The sequence below is a fragment of the Olea europaea genome, chromosome 7 (assembly GCF_002742605.1).
Source record: "Olea europaea var. sylvestris chromosome 7, O_europaea_v1, whole genome shotgun sequence".
Classification (NCBI taxonomy): Eukaryota; Viridiplantae; Streptophyta; class Magnoliopsida; order Lamiales; family Oleaceae; genus Olea; species Olea europaea.
Genome location: NC_036243.1, coordinates 1,239,633 through 1,257,771, shown reverse-complemented (window position 1 = coordinate 1,257,771; position 18,139 = coordinate 1,239,633). Strand labels below are relative to the sequence as shown.

The 18,139-nt window shown below is 34.7% G+C and overlaps 2 protein-coding genes across 2 annotated transcripts; both read left to right on the top strand.

Moving 5' to 3' along the window:
• Window positions 1-61: 61 nt before the first annotated feature.
• On the top strand, window positions 62-9,272 carry LOC111397638 (clathrin interactor EPSIN 3-like). Its single transcript, XM_023024640.1, has 14 exons — window positions 62-74; window positions 509-518; window positions 655-706; window positions 891-970; window positions 1,048-1,126; window positions 1,473-1,556; window positions 1,674-1,819; window positions 3,097-3,453; window positions 3,810-3,845; window positions 3,982-4,089; window positions 4,165-4,334; window positions 5,696-5,901; window positions 7,023-8,337; window positions 8,421-9,272. The coding sequence occupies exons 1-14, from the start codon at window positions 62-64 to the stop codon at window positions 8,894-8,896; spliced, it is 3,132 nt and encodes a 1,043-aa protein (XP_022880408.1). The 3' UTR covers window positions 8,897-9,272.
• Window positions 9,273-13,219: 3,947 nt separating this feature from the next.
• Window positions 13,220-17,899, top strand: LOC111396636 (2-isopropylmalate synthase A-like). The gene is made up of 6 exons (XM_023023063.1): window positions 13,220-13,972; window positions 15,271-15,484; window positions 15,568-15,648; window positions 16,452-16,544; window positions 16,633-16,719; window positions 17,309-17,899. Exons 1-6 carry the CDS (start codon window positions 13,266-13,268, stop codon window positions 17,453-17,455), a joined length of 1,329 nt encoding a protein of 442 aa, XP_022878831.1. The 5' UTR covers window positions 13,220-13,265; the 3' UTR covers window positions 17,456-17,899.
• Window positions 17,900-18,139: the final 240 nt, after the last annotated feature.

The window sequence follows — 18,139 nt, the reverse complement described above, 5'->3', positions numbered from 1 at the left end:
CTTTTATTCGCAGTGAATTAAAATTTATTTTGGAGGCCGATAGTTTCAGTTGTCCATAGGCATGGGTATAGATGGTATGTTACTCAGATTTGTTGATGATTTATAACTGTTTTTCGTAATAGAGCATCTCTAATGTATTGTGTGGATAGCGATCTATTGTATTAAATAGACGGATTTCTGATTGATGTGTTATTGATTATTAATTAATAGACGGTCAAGTTTAAAATTGGTGAGATCCATTTGCTTTTCAATATTTTTGCCTGTCTTTTAATAACAATAAAATAAAGACAATTGAAAGGCGTGGAATAGAGAATTTAAGCCCTTGTTGGAGCCCCGTTTATGTCAAAATAATGAAATTTTGAATAGTGTATTAATGAAAAATGTGTGGTTAAAAAATAAGGAAAAGTTTTGAGTTTGCGCGTAATATTATTTCTTTCAACTTTGAGGGGTAGTCAGTGGTCAAATCTTGAGTTTGCTCCTTAATGGTCACCAATTCGAATCTCCTCAGGGTCATTGATGTGAGTATACGACTGTAAACTTCAGGGTCTCGTGAGATAAGTCGAGATGTGCGTAAGATGACCCAAAAATCTATGGTCATAAAAAAATCAATCTAATTCTGAAACTTTGTCTTATGCGTGTTACTTCCTCTTGCAGTAAGAGAGAGGTGAATAAAAAAGTTCTGAAAGTCCCTCCTATAGAAAGGAAGGTAATTTTTTTCATTTTTTAAATTCCTTTTGTATATTACAAATTTCGTCAATGTCTTTTGGTTAATTTGGTATTTACAAGAAGTTGTAACGTTCAGGTTGCCACCTGCAGTTTCTTAATTTGCAAAATAGCTTTTCCATTCATGACTCTCTCCCAGCATTTAACATTTCGGTTTCTATATTCAGGTCCTTGATGCCACCAGCAATGAACCCTGGGGACCTCATGGATCTCATCTTGCTGATATTGCTCAGGCATCAAGAAATTAGTAAGTTTAATGCATCTTCCTCATAATTTCTGATCATTATTTTCATCATAAAGTATTCATATTTTTCATTTCAATAGTCACGAGTATCAGATGCTTATGGCGGTTATATGGAAGCGTATCAATGATACTGGAAAAAATTGGCGTCATGTCTACAAGGTTTTTTGTTCTTCCTAGTTACTCTGTTTTACTGAGAAGCTATGTGTTTTGTTATTGAAATTCTTGTTTAGTTTTTACTATAACATCGTTGGGATTTTCCTATTTTTCCCCAGTATCCTTTCCAGACCCTTCCTTTTGCAAATTGAAGAGAGTCATATTTTTTTATTTTACATATTACTGTAAAGAATTATTTTCCTAGGGATATAATTTTTGGATTAGTTTTTGCGACGCCCATTTTTTTTGACGGCGACCTCTTTCTTACCTCATCCTGTTGTATGTATTAGATGTTCTTCTTTCCTGGCATCTACTGTTCTCTTGAATATGCAAATGAATTTTTTTTTTCTAGGGTTTGACTGTTTTGGAGTACTTGGTAGCTCATGGATCAGAGCGTGCCATAGATGAGATCAGGGAACATACTTACCAAATATCGGTGAGTTTCTTTTTCATATGCACCTTCTTTAATAAGCTATTCTGCGAACCTCTGGATGAGCATTAAATTTCTTAGGATTATTGTGCTATCATTTAAAATGTATTTTTCTTTTGATAGGCACTGTTTGATTTTCAATATGTTGATTCCAGTGGGAGGGATCAAGGAAGCAATGTCAGAAGGAAATCTCAAAGTCTTTTAGCCCTTGTAAATGACAAGGAACAAATACAAGAAGTTCGCGAGAAGGCTGCTGCTAACAGGGACAAGTAAGTCTGCTTCAAGTTTCCTGATTATCCTTGTCATGGCATAGTTGCACCTTATGTATCCTATTACTTTCCATTTTGTTGATCATTATATTAATCAGTTGAGGTTAAACGTGACTTTCTTTTGTCTATGTATTTCAATTTAAAAGCTGAAAGGTTTTACTTCATATTTTCTTTTGATTGTTACCATGCCAGATGATTACTATTAGTGCCTCTCTTTGTTGTTCTTTTTGAAAATTTTGAAATTTTATGAAGGGCAGAAAGATGATTAAGATTCAATATGCACTTGTGTACATTTTGTTGCCCAACTGTAATTTTAGCTTGTAATTTTAGTAGATGGTGGCATTTTAAGCCTGTTATCATGACTTATATGTAGATCTTCCTCCAAGGGGAAGAAACCTTTATGTGAGATGCCTCTTGTGGGTTATTTTGGGATAAATGTCGATAATATCTGGCATTGCCTTGGACTGGTAATTGGAATTCTTGCTATCTTTTTAGGTTTTTCTATTATTCAGCTCAGTTAATTGATTTGCAGTGTTCTAAAAGTAAAGAATAAAAGAAAGGATTGGATTACTAAATAATCCCTAATGTTACCCTTGAGTTTAAAATTTTTTTTTACCTGTCAAGTAAGAGGTTGTATAGTGAAGGCAGAACTAATTGTTGCCTTACTTTGAACTTTTGCATATATGATTAAGTAGGAGTAGATAATCAATTTGCTGAAGTTTTTACCCAGTAAATTAAGCCTAGTTCCTGGTAAATTTGGGGTTGGCGAAACAAAATTTATATTAGGATTCCTGTTGTAAAATTTCACAAAGTTATGCTGGCTGTCAACCTACCTCAAGTCTCTTTATCTGAGCTTGTGACCAGGTCGGAATTAGCAATTTGTTATACTTGCCATAAGAACTTAATATTTGAAACTTATGTTATCTCGGAAGTAGAGGGGAGAATGTTAAAAATTGAATAGTGTGGTCTCTGTAAAACAGTAAAGCCTATGGATTTAAGATCATGAGAAACCAAAAATCTTGATAATATGGAAATTCGAAGTCCTATTATCTCCTCCTCTCTCTCTCTAGTTTGGGAAGGTTGGGCCAAGGGAACAGCTGTTTCATTTTGTAATGTTTTCATTGTGCGGTAGGGTCACCTTCTAAATATATAAGGTTTCTCATGTTCAACTTTTATTGGCTATCTCATGTTGCGAGTTTGGCATGCTTGAAATAACCAAACAAATCCAGATAGTATGTATGAAATCATCTTTTGACTGCGTACAAGTATTCTAATAGGTATAGCAACACGTCAACTGGTGATCGGCCTGGTTCTCAGTCAAATGCAGGAGGATATGGTGACAAATATGATGAGGATCGTTACGGAAGCAGAGATGATGGGCGAAATGACCATGGAAGAGAAAGAGAATGGGGCAGCAGGAATGATGACAGATATGGTAGGTATGGTGATTCATATGGCCTTGATGGAGACAGGTATAGTAGAGATAACGAGGAGCGGTATGGTCAAGATGGCTACAGGGATGATGACCACCGTGGAAGAAGTCAAAACAGTGATTATCAGAATGTTTTACAATCCAGAAGCACTGATAGGAATGGGAACCATACTTATGAAGATGATAGACAAAGTTCTTCCAGGTTTGTAAGTTTTCTCGCGTTCAAGTAAAATCCAACTTTGTAGTGAAATATTTTATTATTTTCTTGCAAAGATATATAATTTTTCTGTTGTTTTCAATGGTAAAGGCGAAAGGCTATATAATGACGTGATAAACGTTAAATGGGATTTATACGAAGTGATAAAAATATGAAAAAAGAACAATTGTGCCATTTTGGCTTGACTTCACTCTAGGATTGTCATTGTAGTCTCTCTAGTGTTTTCTAGTCAGGGAGTTGCTTTATTTATTTTCCTCAATGTTGGTACACGTGATATGTTTTCAGTTAGTTTAATTTTCTATTACCTACATCAATTAAAATTTTAACTTTGCCAATTGTAGAGGTAGTAATGCCAAAGGCGATTCTCAAGATGGAAGGTAATGATAGGAAAACCTTTTTCATGCTATTCATAATTTAGTGGAATATTTTTTTTATTTGTGGCTTTTTTGCCAATTATTGCTGGCAGGTTTAGTTTATTGCAAACAAGCTTAATTGTTTTTGCTGTTGTTGTAGTATGGCCAGCAGGCACTTGGACCGTAAATATTCTGATCAAAGCCTTGGCGCTCCTCCTAGTTATGAAGAGATTGCTGGTACTGCACGCAGTCCCACTCTTAGTGAAAGGTAACAAACTTTTATCAACCACCTAGTTTCTGCTTCAACTATTCTGAAGTGGTCGTAACTTCGTATTTTCAAAAGGGATGGAGATCTCTCAGCTGTTCCCAAAGCATCCTCTCCTCCTGCAAGTGTTAATCCAAGCCACGAGACAACAGATGCTTCACACTCGGCTCCTGCTTTACCACCAGCTCCTGATAATAATGGGGAAGTAGATGGCTTTGATGAATTTGATCCTCGTGGTTCATTTTCAGGTAAAGGAATATCTGCACTTGGATATTTCACTGCCACACTACTCTCCTTAAGTCTCTTTTGTTAGTGACTTCTCTTTTTGATAACAAGTTCACTTTATCAAAGAGAATGGAGTCTTGTTATTTAAAATAAAATCAAGGTTTCTTGTGACAGGTTATATAAAAGGTGAAATATCCAACAAGGTTGTGGTTTGTGTGCAATTTTATATATGTACTTATATGATCTTACTGCCGGACAAATTGAACTATATAATTTTAGCTTAACCAAGAGTTTCCAAAAGTCTTTATTATTTCTTTTTGAAATCCTTTCATATACCCAAGGTGTTTCTATTTTCATATGATGATTGTTATGTAAAGAAAGCCAAAATGTCTTGGCTTGTTCCATGAACAACGGAAGCAACCCTTTTTCCTAGCATATTTTTTTTTTTGCTTCTAGACTATCGTGCTGCTGACAGAGACTCCAGTTATTGAAATTGTGGCCAAAGGCATTTCATGTAGTTTGGCATTTATCACAATCTGCATACCCTGCAACGCATTCATGCTGGTTAACTAGAAAAGTAGAAAAGTAACTGGTACGATATTGGTTGGCATGTCTTGAACGTTTGTCGTTTGCGGTTTGATCTTGCTTTCTCATTACAAATTACATTAAATTGGTTTTATCATTTACAGAGATTCTTTTCGAACTTGTAGCAATTAAACTGCACTTGTACTTTTTATTGCTTTACTGGGGTTTTTTTGATCGCTTCAGTGGACTGTTTCTATATGTATACACCTTATTTTGCTCTTTCTCAGCTACTTTGTATCATCAATCTTCATACTGGAGATGAGTGTTCCTCTTGTGCTTCATAGCATATGTGAAATAGGAACTGAATAGGTTACCAGTTTAAGAATTGCATTTTCTCTGGAAGCTGCTACGAGGTTTATAGGCATTTGATACTCTATTAACTGAAGTAAATTATACCAGACTGTACTTTTCAAGGAAGTTTATGTGACATAATGGGAAAGTTGTATGACTATGAAATCTAAGCTAATGAGAATAGGGACGTTTTTTGTTGTTTTGGATCTGACAAGAATTTGCACGTGGATGTACATGATCATTAATATGTTAACTAGACTCGAGTCAGCATTTTTGGTTTTGTGCTGAAATTCCACGACCCTGCTCTAGTTATTTATGAGCAATATTATCTGGTGTATGCAAGGGGTTAAATGAATAGGAGACATGGTGAAAGAATTATGGAACACTCGACATGTGTATGACCCAGTGTTGCATGATCATGATTTTCTTCATTTATGACATTTACCTATTGGTATAAATGATTGTCTCAGTGGACTAATTCTTTTGCCTCTTTGAATGGCTATCCCAGCCATATCAAATGGTACCATTCCAACTACTTCTGGTGGTGCGGAAATGGATTTACTAGGCTCTTTTTCTGAGCCATCTTCTTCAAACTCATTAGCTCTTGTGTCTGCTGCACCGGGAACGGCGGCCAAGGAGGCTAGTGCCCCACCGAACTCCAGCTCTATTCCCACATTTATGCCCACATCATCACCATTCACAGTCTTTAATCAGGTAATCTTTGTCTGATAATTTCTAGTTACTTCATACATAGATCTGATTTTAAATTTTATCTTTTATTGTTCCTTTGCTCAATAGCCTTTAAAGAGTTTCTTGGGTTGTATCACTTGGCTTCTAATTGATTTAATCAATTTGAGAGTTATCAGTGAATTTCCTGATTTCATTCTTTGGATGGATTTTTTAACTCAGGTCCAAGTCAAGTTAGCCTGGACCCTTTTGGGCCTAGGTCTGGTTGAACACCTTATTAAGCACCTCTTGCTTCATGAAATGTTTTAATTATGACTTGGGAAATTTGGGGAAAAAGAAAGGTAAAAACAGAGTTCATTTGTGCTAGTGCTTATTCTTGTTAGGATTGTAGTGATGCCCAAGGAGACAAACTATATGAATAATTTTTGAAATAATATTTAAATTTGTGTACGCTTTCCTGCTCTTGTTCATATCAGTAGATGATGATCTTTTCTTTTTTCTGGAGAGATTGAGTCCCTAACCCTCCTAAAGAAGGTGAAGGTCATTATTGTAAATTCAACCCTCTTATAGAAAGAATCATCTCTTTTCTACCATCAACCCATTTCTCCAACTGTTTTTTGATTTATTGGAGTCAAATGAAGAAAAATGTCTGAAATTTTCAAAATAATGTGTTGCACTGAGAATTAAAGTTTGACGAAATCAGATAAATTTAGTAGCACGCAAGGAAAATATTGGTTTTCATCTGTTCAGTCGTGTTAATGTCAAAAATTTAATCTGATTAATATTTCTTTTTGTTTGTCCGTGTTGTATAAGCAATCGTCTTAGAATAAGCAACTGCCTGTCAAGAAAAGTTGCAACTGCAAAGTATATTCTAGAAATAGACGGGAGGAAAAGTTTGCATCAATACAACCAAAGAACTAAATGTCTCTGCCCACCACAATTGATGCTTCTGTGTAGCTAAAATCATTTCCTTTTATGTTCTTTGGTTTTGATTTTGACTTGTATAATATTTGATGTTGCAATTGTTTCATATATTTTAAAATGGCGTGCGACTGCCTTTTTCCTCTTCTTCTTGCCCTTACGCTGTAGATGTCTTCAGTTATAGAATAAATGCATTTGTGGAGATAAAAAAGTGGCTTTTTCTGCAGTCATTTGATGATCCATTTGGGGATGGCCCTTTTAAAGCTATTCCTTCTATGGAAAGTGTACCATCGCAACAACAGATTCCTACTTCTACACATTCTTTTGCCCAGAACCCCTATCAAAGTTATGATTTGCCTCAGCCAGTTATTAAAAATGCAGAAAATGATTTTGGGGGTAGTTTTCACGGTGCAACTTACTCGTCATCTGGTCCTTCTGGCGCCCAACTTCCTTCTACAGAAATCCCACAGTTTCAGCAGCAGGAGCTATCAAATAACGACGAAGATATTGATATATTAGCAGATATTCTCCCACCCTCTGGAGCTTCGCATCATTACCATTCACAAATTGATTACCCTGTTCCAGCTAACCAACCCGTGTCACAGACAGGGTTTCCACATCAGACTAATCAACATGAATCACATCCAGGTCCACTGTCCATCCAGAGCCAAACTGCACCACAGACAGGTTTCCATGCTCAAAATAGCGAGCTTACATCATTGACAGCTTTATCTGGTCAACCTGGCCAGTCTCCTTTGCAGACAAGTCATCTACCCTCTGGAGCTTCACCTCATGTCAATCCACAAGCTGATTATCCTGTTCCAACTAACCAACAAGTGTCTCAGACAGGGTTTCCACCTCAGACTAATCAACCCGAATCACAGTTGGGTCAGCTGTCCCTGCAGAATCAAACTGCAACGCAGACAGGTTTCCACGCTCAAAATAGTGAGCTTGCATCATTGGCAGCTTTTCCTGGTCAACTGAGCCAACCTCCTATACAGACAAGCTATCCGCATCAACAAGGCCAATCTGTTTCTCAGACTGATTTTCTGGCTCAAACGAATCAGTCTCCAGCCTTGACATTTCCATCTCAAACTAGTCAAACATCGCAGATGGGTCCAACTCACAATAGTCAAGCTGCAGGTTTTCCATCTCAAATGAGTTCTTCACAGGCTGCTTTTCATGCTCCGTTCAGAGGTCAGTCTTCACAGCCGAATGCCAACTTTTATGCAGGTTACAACCCGCCGGCTGGATCTACTGGCGCAGCAGCTTTTCAAACGGTTCCTCAAGTTCCTAATGGACCTGTTCCCCAAAATAATTTTCTTCCACAGCCAGGTTATAATGCTCCAGTGGCTTCACAAATGGGTTTTCAAGCTCCACAAGTGAGGCCAATCAGTCCCATTGCTTCACAATCAGCTTCACCGGCCTCAACTGGTTCTCCTACCATAGTTCCTCAACCATCAAAAGACAAATTTGAGACAAAATCTACTGTTTGGGCTGATACTCTAAGCCGTGGACTGGTCAATTTAAATATTTCCGGACGTGAGTTATTGCTTTTGTAACTGTTTCATTGCATCCTGTTATCTCCTTGACCTCTTATTATATACCTTCTTTTTCATTTGCAGCTAAAACAAATCCATTGGCTGACATTGGAGTTGATTTTGACGCCATAAATCGCAAGGAGAAGAGAATGGAGAAACCTAATGCTTCTACGGTAACATCCAACATTACCATGGGTAAAGCAATGGGATCTGGTTCTGGTATTGGCCGTGCTGGTGCAGGTGCTTTCAGGTCTCCACCAAATGCAGTGGTGGGTTCCGGCATGGGCATGGGCATGGGCATGACTATGACCAGTGATCCTGGATCAGGGTTTAGCATGGGAGGCTATTCAGGAGTGAACCAGCCCATTGGGATGGGGATGAATAGGCCAGGAAACTTGGGCATGGGCATGGGCATGGGCATGAACATGAACATGGGTCAAGGATATAACATGCAACAGCAGCCGGGACTTCCTCCTGGATCAACAATGTCCGGAGGTTATAATCCCATGATGGGAACAGGTAATTATGCCCAACAACCATATGGTGGTGGCTACCGTTGAGCTTGAACAACATTTGATCGCCAGAAGTCGGACGACCTGTGCTTTCCGGTTGTATTATAGAGTTACATTTACAAGTTTTCGGCTATAACTTTTGGGGTCACTTTTGATTACCTTGTTTGCCACGTTTAGCAAGTGGCTGCAGTTATTCATCTGTTTTATTGAGAGTTGCTTGCCTATGGGGTTAATTTGGATTGTGTGGTTGCCTCATTGCTCTTTAGATGATGTGATATGCATACATACCTTTGAGGATTACCATTTTGAGGTTCTCTCTATTGGTATTCTCATACATATATAGATTTTTGTCAGTTTATTCATTGTTGAGGCATGGAACAGCTTCTTGCCGAATTATATAAACGATATTCATTTTTCTTCATTCGCTTTTATTCGCAGTGAATTAAAAATTTATTTTGGAGGCCGATAGTTTCAGTTGTCCATAGGCATGGATATAGATGGTATGTTACTCAGATTTGTTGATGATTTATAACTGTTTTTCGTAATAGAGCATCTCTAATGCATTGTGTGGATAGCGATCTATCGTATTAAATAGACGGATTTCTGATTGATGTGTTATTGATTATTAATTAATAGACGGTCAAGTTTAAAATTGGTGAGATCCATTTGCTTTTCAATATTTTTGCCTGTCTTTTAATAACAATAAAATAAAGACAATTGAAAGGCGTGGAATAGAGAATTTAAGCCCTTGTTTGAGCCCCGTTTATGTCAAAATAATGAAATTTTGAATAGTGTATTAATGAAAAATGTGTGGTTAAAAAATAAAAAAAAGTTTTGAGTTTGCGTGTAATATTATTTTTTTCAACTTCGAGGGGTAGTTAGTGGTCAAATCTTGAGTTTGCTCCTTAATGGTCACCAATTCGAATCTCCTCAGGGTCATTGATGTGAGTATACGACTGTAAACTTCAGGGTCTCGTGAGATAAGTCGAGATGTGCGTAAGATGACCCAAAAATCTATGGTCATAAAAAAAAAAAAAAAAAGATTAAAATCATTGTTTTTTAAAAATGGGCTCGAGGCTTAATAGTTTTCTAAAAATAGATGTATGATCAATTTAATTGTTGGGTCTTGTTTAGGAAGTCTCTACATTTAGACCTTCGTCTAGATTCTTTTTTTCTTTTGGTCAATATCAATTTGATGGAGTTCTTGTTAATTTGCATTAAAGAATATTTTAAAATATTATTTATTTTTGTTTACATGGGAGAATTTTTTTTCAAGCAATCCACTGTTACATTGGAGATGCTAGTATATCAACTACACCTTTATTACTTCATGTCCATTTTTATGCTTAGATGAAATCGAGGATTGTGATATATCTCGTAGGCAACTATCACCACTGGACTACTACATTATATTGTTTAAATTCACTACTAAATGTGTGTGCACATATGATATATCAAGATTCTACGTATAAATTTTTTTTTAAAATAAAGAGTAAATATTTGTTATTATATTTATCTATGTAGAATGTAAAATTTCAATATATCCAATACAAAAAGACAATTTTTTAGTTTTTATTTTATTTTTATTGTCAAATAGCAATTTTATATTTTTTTACGTACCAAATAACAATGAAACATGAAAGAAAAAAAAAAATAATAAGAGTGTGTTTGATTACATTTATTTTTCATGAAAAATATCAGTTTTCCACCCAAATTCCTATTTTGTGTTTGATTGTTATTTTTTTCCATTTAAAATATTTTTCAACTTTTGAAAATATGTCTAATTTTTCTTATTTTTAAAGAAAATATTTTCTTTGGAAGGGGTGATTTTTGTTTTTCTCAAAACAAGAAAAATATTTTATTTTTTAGATGATATTTTTCATGTCAATCAAACACGCTCTAAATATTATAAATAACGTGAAATTTACCTCAATGTCACATATATAAATAATCATTTAGACTACCCTTCATGAAATCATGTTGCATGCTAGCCTCACATTTTTCAGTGGAGGTAAACCTAGGACATCCTACTTATTTAACACCTTTAATCTACTCCATTAGTTTGTTTTTCAACTCGATAATCGCTCCCCCAACTACATTACCACCTATTAAAATTTCACTTCCACCGTTAAGGCACCGTTTGATTGGCAAAATATTTCCATTGAAAATGGAATTTGGTTGGTATTTTCCATTCTTGGGAACTGCACTTTTCTTGCTTTTGTGCTATCGTCTTTTTTTTTTTTTTTACAATAAAAATAAATTCTAAGAATTATTGTAAAAAATAATTTCCTTTAATTGACAATTTTTATTTAAAACAAAGGCAAACGAACACCAAAAGATAGACGATTTTCTTGAATTTTTTTTTGTTTTAACAATGGAAACAAATTTCATCCCCAATATCAGTAAATTATATCTCTTTAATTGACAATTTTTATGTAAAATAAAATCAAACGAGCACAAAAAAATAATTTTATTTCAACATTTTTTACATGAAAAATTATACCAATCAAACACAATAATTTACAATTTTTAAGAAAAAAATTATAGATAATTCAATTCCCTAGAAGTAATATTTAAAATCCATTTTTCTCTACACATATTTTCAACCATATATTTTCTCAAAAAATAATTTTTCATGTTGTTCATTCTTTTAAATCACAGACTCTTCATTCTTTTAAATCACAGATTCATAAAATAAAAAAAAATAAAAAAATTTACTTTTCAATTTTTAATCACTTTTACACAAGCCCTAGACACCGTCTAATCAAAGTCCTAACATGTGCAATCATTAGTCTGCTTATGCTTATCTTATCTTCATTTCATTTGAGATGCAAAATTGGAATTCCTTTCATTTTACATTTTTACTTTGTCCAATTTTGTATCGAGTGATTTCCTGGAAAGTGAATATGTACTATTTGATGGGCGGAAAATTATGTCATTGATTTGAACAAGTGTAGCTAAAATTAAGACTAATATTATGGAGGTGTTACAGCAACAGATGCCCTAACAGATGGGCTGACCGAACAGGCACAAGCACAGTGAGGTTAGCCTTTTTATATTCAAGCGGGTCCCACGTCTGTGAGGGTAGGTCAGCCCTTCTGGTAATTTTTTCTTGGCAGTTCAGCATTATTCTAATATTATTTAGTTCGTTTGATTTTCATTTTTTTGAAAATTCAATTTTTTTAAAATTCATTTTTAATTACATGTTTTCAATAAAATAATATTACACGCAAATTCAAAATTTTTCTTTAAATTTTAACCACACATTCTCCATCAAAATATATAATTCAAAACACATTATTTCTCTCAAAATACGAATCTAATAAGGGCTTAATTTTACTTGAATTATAACCTCAATATATGTGGGCTAATATGATATTAAATGATAAGTGAAATTAAATTGAAAAAAATTCCTAATCCATGTGTATTTTACACCAATTCAAAAATCAAGTAGATAGTTAGAAAATTCAAATTTCAGGTATATATTTAATTAATTAAAAATATTCATTAAATAAATTTAATAAAGTTACAATTATACGATTAATGATCACAGATTTATAATCATAGGTCACAAATTTATTTAATAGTTACATATTATCAAATTAATTAGTTATTTAATTTCACATTTTATTTAATTTATCACCGTCATGTAGATTGAGATTAACCCTAATAAGATTATATAACATTATTCTAAAATTAAGGGCTAGGCGCCACAAGGCCCCTCGAATGGCCAAGCAGAACAATACTAAAATTAATGATTATGATTGGGAAATGCTACACAACCATGGGCTGTGACAAGATTGGGGTGGAGCAGCTGGTGCCAATTTCAAATTAGTGGCGACACCTCAACCCTGTTTGAGTAGCAAAATTCTTATAATTGTTGTCACGTCAAATTTATGACTTTTTTGAGTTACATTATTTTCAAAAAAATATATTATTCAGTAATAATTTGATATCATTTCAATCACACATTTTTTAATAAAATAATATTATACGTAAATCTAAAACTTTTCTTTATTTTTAATCACATATTTCACATTGATTTGACATGAATAATACATTTTTCTAGAATTTGGCTCAAGCACGAGCTTAATATCAACCACAATATACATGTATCAGAATTGCATTTATAAAGAATAATGCTATTTATAATAAATATTATCGACAATCGTTTTACATAATATTTGTCTTTTATTATTTAATATATAAGACAATAAAAAATTATTATATTAATATATCAAATAATAAAGTATCATGTATATGTAATATAAGGCTATCATCATAATTTATTATTATGAATAGCATTAAATATGATGTAAGTTTTATAATTAATTACTTAATCGCCATTCAAATTTCCAGCACACTTGTATTGAACTGAGTCAGCCCCTCCCTTAAATGCCACTTTAAACCCTAACTCATGCCTATCCCCACTGTCAGTTTCTCTGAAAATTTTCTCATTTCATCAATGGCAATGGCGACTTCTTCTTCCATCTGCCGACACCACCCGCCGTTAACCCCTTCTATACCAGTTCACTCCAATAAGCTCAACACCCTCTTCCGCTTCAATCCCCAGAAAGATAGAAATGCCCTTATCATCCGCTGCTCCCTCCGCCGCCACCGCCCGGAGTATATCCCCAACCATATTCCTGACCCTAAGTATGTGCGCATCTTCGATACCACACTGCGTGACGGTGAACAGTCTCCCGGCGCCACCATGACCACCAAGGAGAAGCTCGATATCGCTCGCCAGCTTGCCAGGCTTGGGGTGGATATTATCGAGGCGGGATTTCCTGCCTCCTCCGAGGCTGATTTTGAAGCTGTGAAATTGATTGCCCGGGAAGTAGGAAATGTTTATTCCAGTGATGGCGATGGTCAGGAGGTGCACGTGCCGGTAATATGCGGTTTGTCTAGGTGTAACAAGAAGGATATTGATAAGGCATGGGAGGCTGTGCAGCGGGCCAAGAAGCCCAGGATTCACACGTTCATTGCCACCAGTGAAATCCATATGAAGTACAAATTGAAGATGACACCCGAGCAGGTGATTGAGAAGGCAAGGAGCATGGTTGCCTATGCAAGGAGTTTGGGGTGTAATGATGTTGAATTTAGCCCCGAAGATGCTGGAAGGTTTGTCCGATTGAGGGTCACTTCTTTCCTCTTCTTGATGACAATAATCAAAATAAGTTTGATAGGGATTTCAATCTGTTTGATACCTAAAAAAAGAGCTTGCATGTAAACTTCGGAGTATGAAGGAAAGAAATGGAGGATAATCTAGTTTATTCAGTACCTGATATTTAAATGTGAAAAGCAATTAGAATATGCAGAGGTGGATAAAAGAACCTTTGCTTTTAATGATTTGGACATTAATAACAGAAATTTTCATCTGTTAATGAAAAAGCTGTGTAAATTTTAGAAAATATCCTTCACATTCAAAGAAATGTTTTATTCTTCCTTGTTTCCTGTGACTGTTACAGTGAACAAAATGATTCTTTTTTTTTTTTTCCATTTTTTTTCCTTATGATGTTCCGTCTGTGGGCTGAAAGTTACCTTTGAGGATATGTTCCTTTAGAATTTAGTTGTTTCTGCCACTATTTTCTAGTTTCAAGTAGAATTGGTGAACCAGTGCTTATGATAAAATATATCCTATAATTATAAAATTCTTCACTAGTTAACTGTACATCCATTTGTTTTGGATACTTTTATATTGAGAATCATGTGTTTTAATTCACTAAATATTCGTTGAAATGTTGTCACTAAATACTTTTATATTATTATTATTATTATTATTATTATTATTATTTTTTTATCAAAAATCCTACTATGTATAAATGGCTAAACCAAATAGATCAAGTAACTTGTAAGTCAAATGTAAGCTAATTTCTCATAACATTTTATGATGTGCCATATATGGTTAAAATTATCAAAACGCATTTCGGGAATATATTTGACCAGAAAGCACAGATATTTTTTTCCCCTTTCCATTGGAAAGTCCGGAAGCTTTCTTATGTTGGCTTCTTCTAGTTTCTTATGGTATTTGTTTCAACTTTGGAATGATAGTCAATTTCATTGCAAAGCTATACTTCTAGAAGCATGAAAGTGATAGGTGCTTCCACTGTAAGTGGTCTGGTTTGGGCTTATAGAATAATTTGAATGTAATGTATAATTGGTGATTAACCCTGAGAACTCATAGAATTTGTAAATGTTTTTTTGTTACATGCTCTTGACTAGAAAATGTGAACATAAAATGATACTAGAAGAGCATAGTATTAACAATGGTTGTTTGCCACACCAGTCCACATTATTATCTTACATTTATTTCCTTACTTAAAACAAGAGAAGTTGGTGCTTAAAATTTCTCTACAACAAGGACGACATAGAATTTTTCATTATATTCACTCACTTTCTCTTCCTTTGGTTTCTTACAGATCTGACAGAGAGTTTCTTTACCAAATTCTGGGAGAGGTTATCAAGGCTGGGGCAACAACTCTTAACATCCCTGATACAGTAGGCTACACTTTGCCTACTGAATTTGGGCAGCTGATTGCTGACTTAAAAGTCAATACTCCTGGCATTGAGAATGTAATTATATCTACACATTGTCAGAATGACCTGGGACTTTCTACTGCTAATACTTTAGCGGTTGGTATTTCTTTTTGCTGTGTTCCAAGCTTTTTACATAACCCACTTCAGCTAGTGCTTACATTGGAACTCATTTTTCTAAGGGGGCATGTGCTGGTGCAAGGCAAGTAGAGGTGACCATCAATGGCATTGGTGAAAGAGCTGGTAATGCCTCATTAGAGGAGGTGAGTGGTCCTTTTTGGCCACGGATTTCCTTCTTTTTTGTAACCCTTTTACTGCAAACAGCAGAAACTCACTCACAATTGATCTATGAGCATGTTTGGCTCAGCTTAAAAATTACAACTTTTTTCTATTTGTAACTTATAAAAAGTTGACTTTACTACCAACAAAACTTGCTTTTCTAGAAAGTAAGCCCTTGTTTTTCGCTGAACTTATTTAAAAACTCATTTTTCGCTGAACTTATTTTCAATCCTACATTCTCCAAATAAAATAAATTTTCATATAAGCCTAAAACTTTTCCCTACGTTTTAAATACCTTCTTAAAAAAAAAATCACTATTACAAAATCTATTCTCCCAAAAAATGGGGCTCAAACAAACCTCAAATAATGATTTTATTTTCTTGAAAAGTAACTCTTCGGCTTAGCCTAACATGCTTTATATACTCCAAATATCCTAAATATTTAAGAGCTGTTCCTATTACCTTTGTTCTTAGTCGTCCTTCTCTGCTAAATTCAGAATTATTGTGAGAACTATTATTATGGGTGAATAGTTAGTAACATATTTTTAATAAGAAATTAGTGTATACTTCTTTGCCTCGTTATTCGTAGGATTATCTCTAAGAGGGTCATTGTGTCCGGTCAGACACCAAAATATTTGAAACTCGTTATGACTATTACCTCAAATTTTCTCCTTCTCCCTTCAACATTACCTTCTATATATTAATTGATATTTAACATTCAACGCTTATAAGTTGTTCTTTTTTTTTTTTTTTAATTTAGATGATTGCTTCTTACTTTCTCATTACAGGTTGTGATGGCCTTCAAATGCCGTGGAGAGCAAGTACTAGATGGTCTTTATACAGGGATTAATACACAACATATTGTTATGGCTAGCAAGATGGTGCGGTCTCCTAAGAATACTTTGAATTTAATGTAGTTTTTCTTGATTTAATTTGTTTCTATTGTAACTAAGTTTACACTGTTTCTAGGTAGAAGAATATAGTGGGCTGCGCGTGCAGCCACACAAAGCAATTGTTGGAGCCAATGCCTTTGCTCATGAGAGTGGTATCCATCAGGTTCATGTTGCAAGCTAATATATCTGGATACATTACTTTGGCCTAAGAGCTTTAAACACTTTGCTTTGATTGTGCTGTGTCTATTTGGCATACCATAGCCATTTTAATTTGTTGGAATTTGTAAATCCATATTCTATTCTTAGGAACTTATTTAATTCTATTTATCATTTTATGGAGTTGTAGACTATTGGGCTTTTTTCTTCCTAAAAAGAATAACAAAACAATAAGAGAAGGAAACAATGCGGGAAAACATAAACAAAGTATGTCACTATGTCTTGTGCGAACCTACCCATTAGGGTCACATCTCATTGGGTCAGGACATAGTGACCTAAGCAATGATGAATGATAGGAACAGAATCTAGCGGACAACACATACTTAATGCTTCACTTGATATTTGTTCTTTTCCCCTACTTCGTTTTAAATGGTATTTCATTTCCCTTATCTTTTAAATGTATCCATTTTCTTGCTCTGTCGAAACACTATTTTGTAGTTTGTTTAACTGGTCGACTGTTGAGTCCACCTTTTGAAACTGTTGCTACTTATTCCCCTGAATCCTTTCTCCTTTTCCTATCTTTTACATTTTTCTAGGACGGAATGCTTAAACATAAGAATACATATGAGATTATATCTCCTGAAGATATTGGGCTTCTTCGTTCTAACGAATCTGGTATCGTCCTTGGAAAACTGAGGTATGCTGAAACGTTCCTTTCGTGTTTGCTTTGGTGTTGCTTATAGACTCTTGCAAGCTTAGCCAAACATGCTCTGTATTCTAGTTTTTCAGATTTTTTTTCTTCTTTTTACTTTTTCTAATTTTAATTGTATGCTGGATTTATACGTTCTGTTTATCAGATATAGTAGTGTATTAGCTTCTTGTATGGTGTCATTGTCTTATTTGCAGTAAAGTTGGGATATTTTAATATGTTGAGCCTGTCAATCTTAGTGACTTTTGAAGGTTCCTCCATCTTGTTGCAATAGAAATAAACAAAGACAAATAAGTTTTAGCTAATGTAATAAAGATTCTCAATTATTGTTCCAATGTTGCTTGGACAACAGAAAGAGCTGCAGGCTTATCTGTCCATTGAATCATATTGCCCGAAGGTGTGCATTCATGTTCCCATGCTAAAGTTTAAATCAATTCCTGCCATTATCCATGCCAAGTAATTAAGAACATACTCAGTTAATAATTTTTTTTCCGCGGCCGAAAAGATTATTGTTTGCATGAAGCTTCCTTATCCTTCTTCTGGGAGGAGAGAAGAATTTTTTCCCCCCTTTTTTCCCTGAAGGCCATCTGTCTAAGAAATACTGCTATCTTGAATATTTCTGAGACGAAAACTGTAGTTTTTCCTTGATATTATGTGCCACCTGGGCATTATTCTCATGGCATAAATTTTTCACCATTTCCATTGTTGTCGTTAATCA

Excerpts from the sequence above, each read along its gene's own strand:
- LOC111397638 (XM_023024640.1), top strand. Across the intron at positions 4,090-4,164 it reads AGTCCCACTCTTAGTGAAAG|GGATGGAGATCTCTCAGCTG; the intron begins GTAACAAACTTT and ends TATTTTCAAAAG. Across the intron at positions 5,902-7,022 it reads CATTCACAGTCTTTAATCAG|TCATTTGATGATCCATTTGG; the intron begins GTAATCTTTGTC and ends CTTTTTCTGCAG.
- LOC111396636 (XM_023023063.1), top strand. The coding sequence starts at position 13,266 with ATGCCTATCCCCACTGTCAGTTTCTCTGAAAATTTTCTCATTTCATCA. Across the intron at positions 15,485-15,567 it reads CTACTGCTAATACTTTAGCG|GGGGCATGTGCTGGTGCAAG; the intron begins GTTGGTATTTCT and ends CATTTTTCTAAG. Across the intron at positions 16,545-16,632 it reads TTGTTATGGCTAGCAAGATG|GTAGAAGAATATAGTGGGCT; the intron begins GTGCGGTCTCCT and ends CACTGTTTCTAG.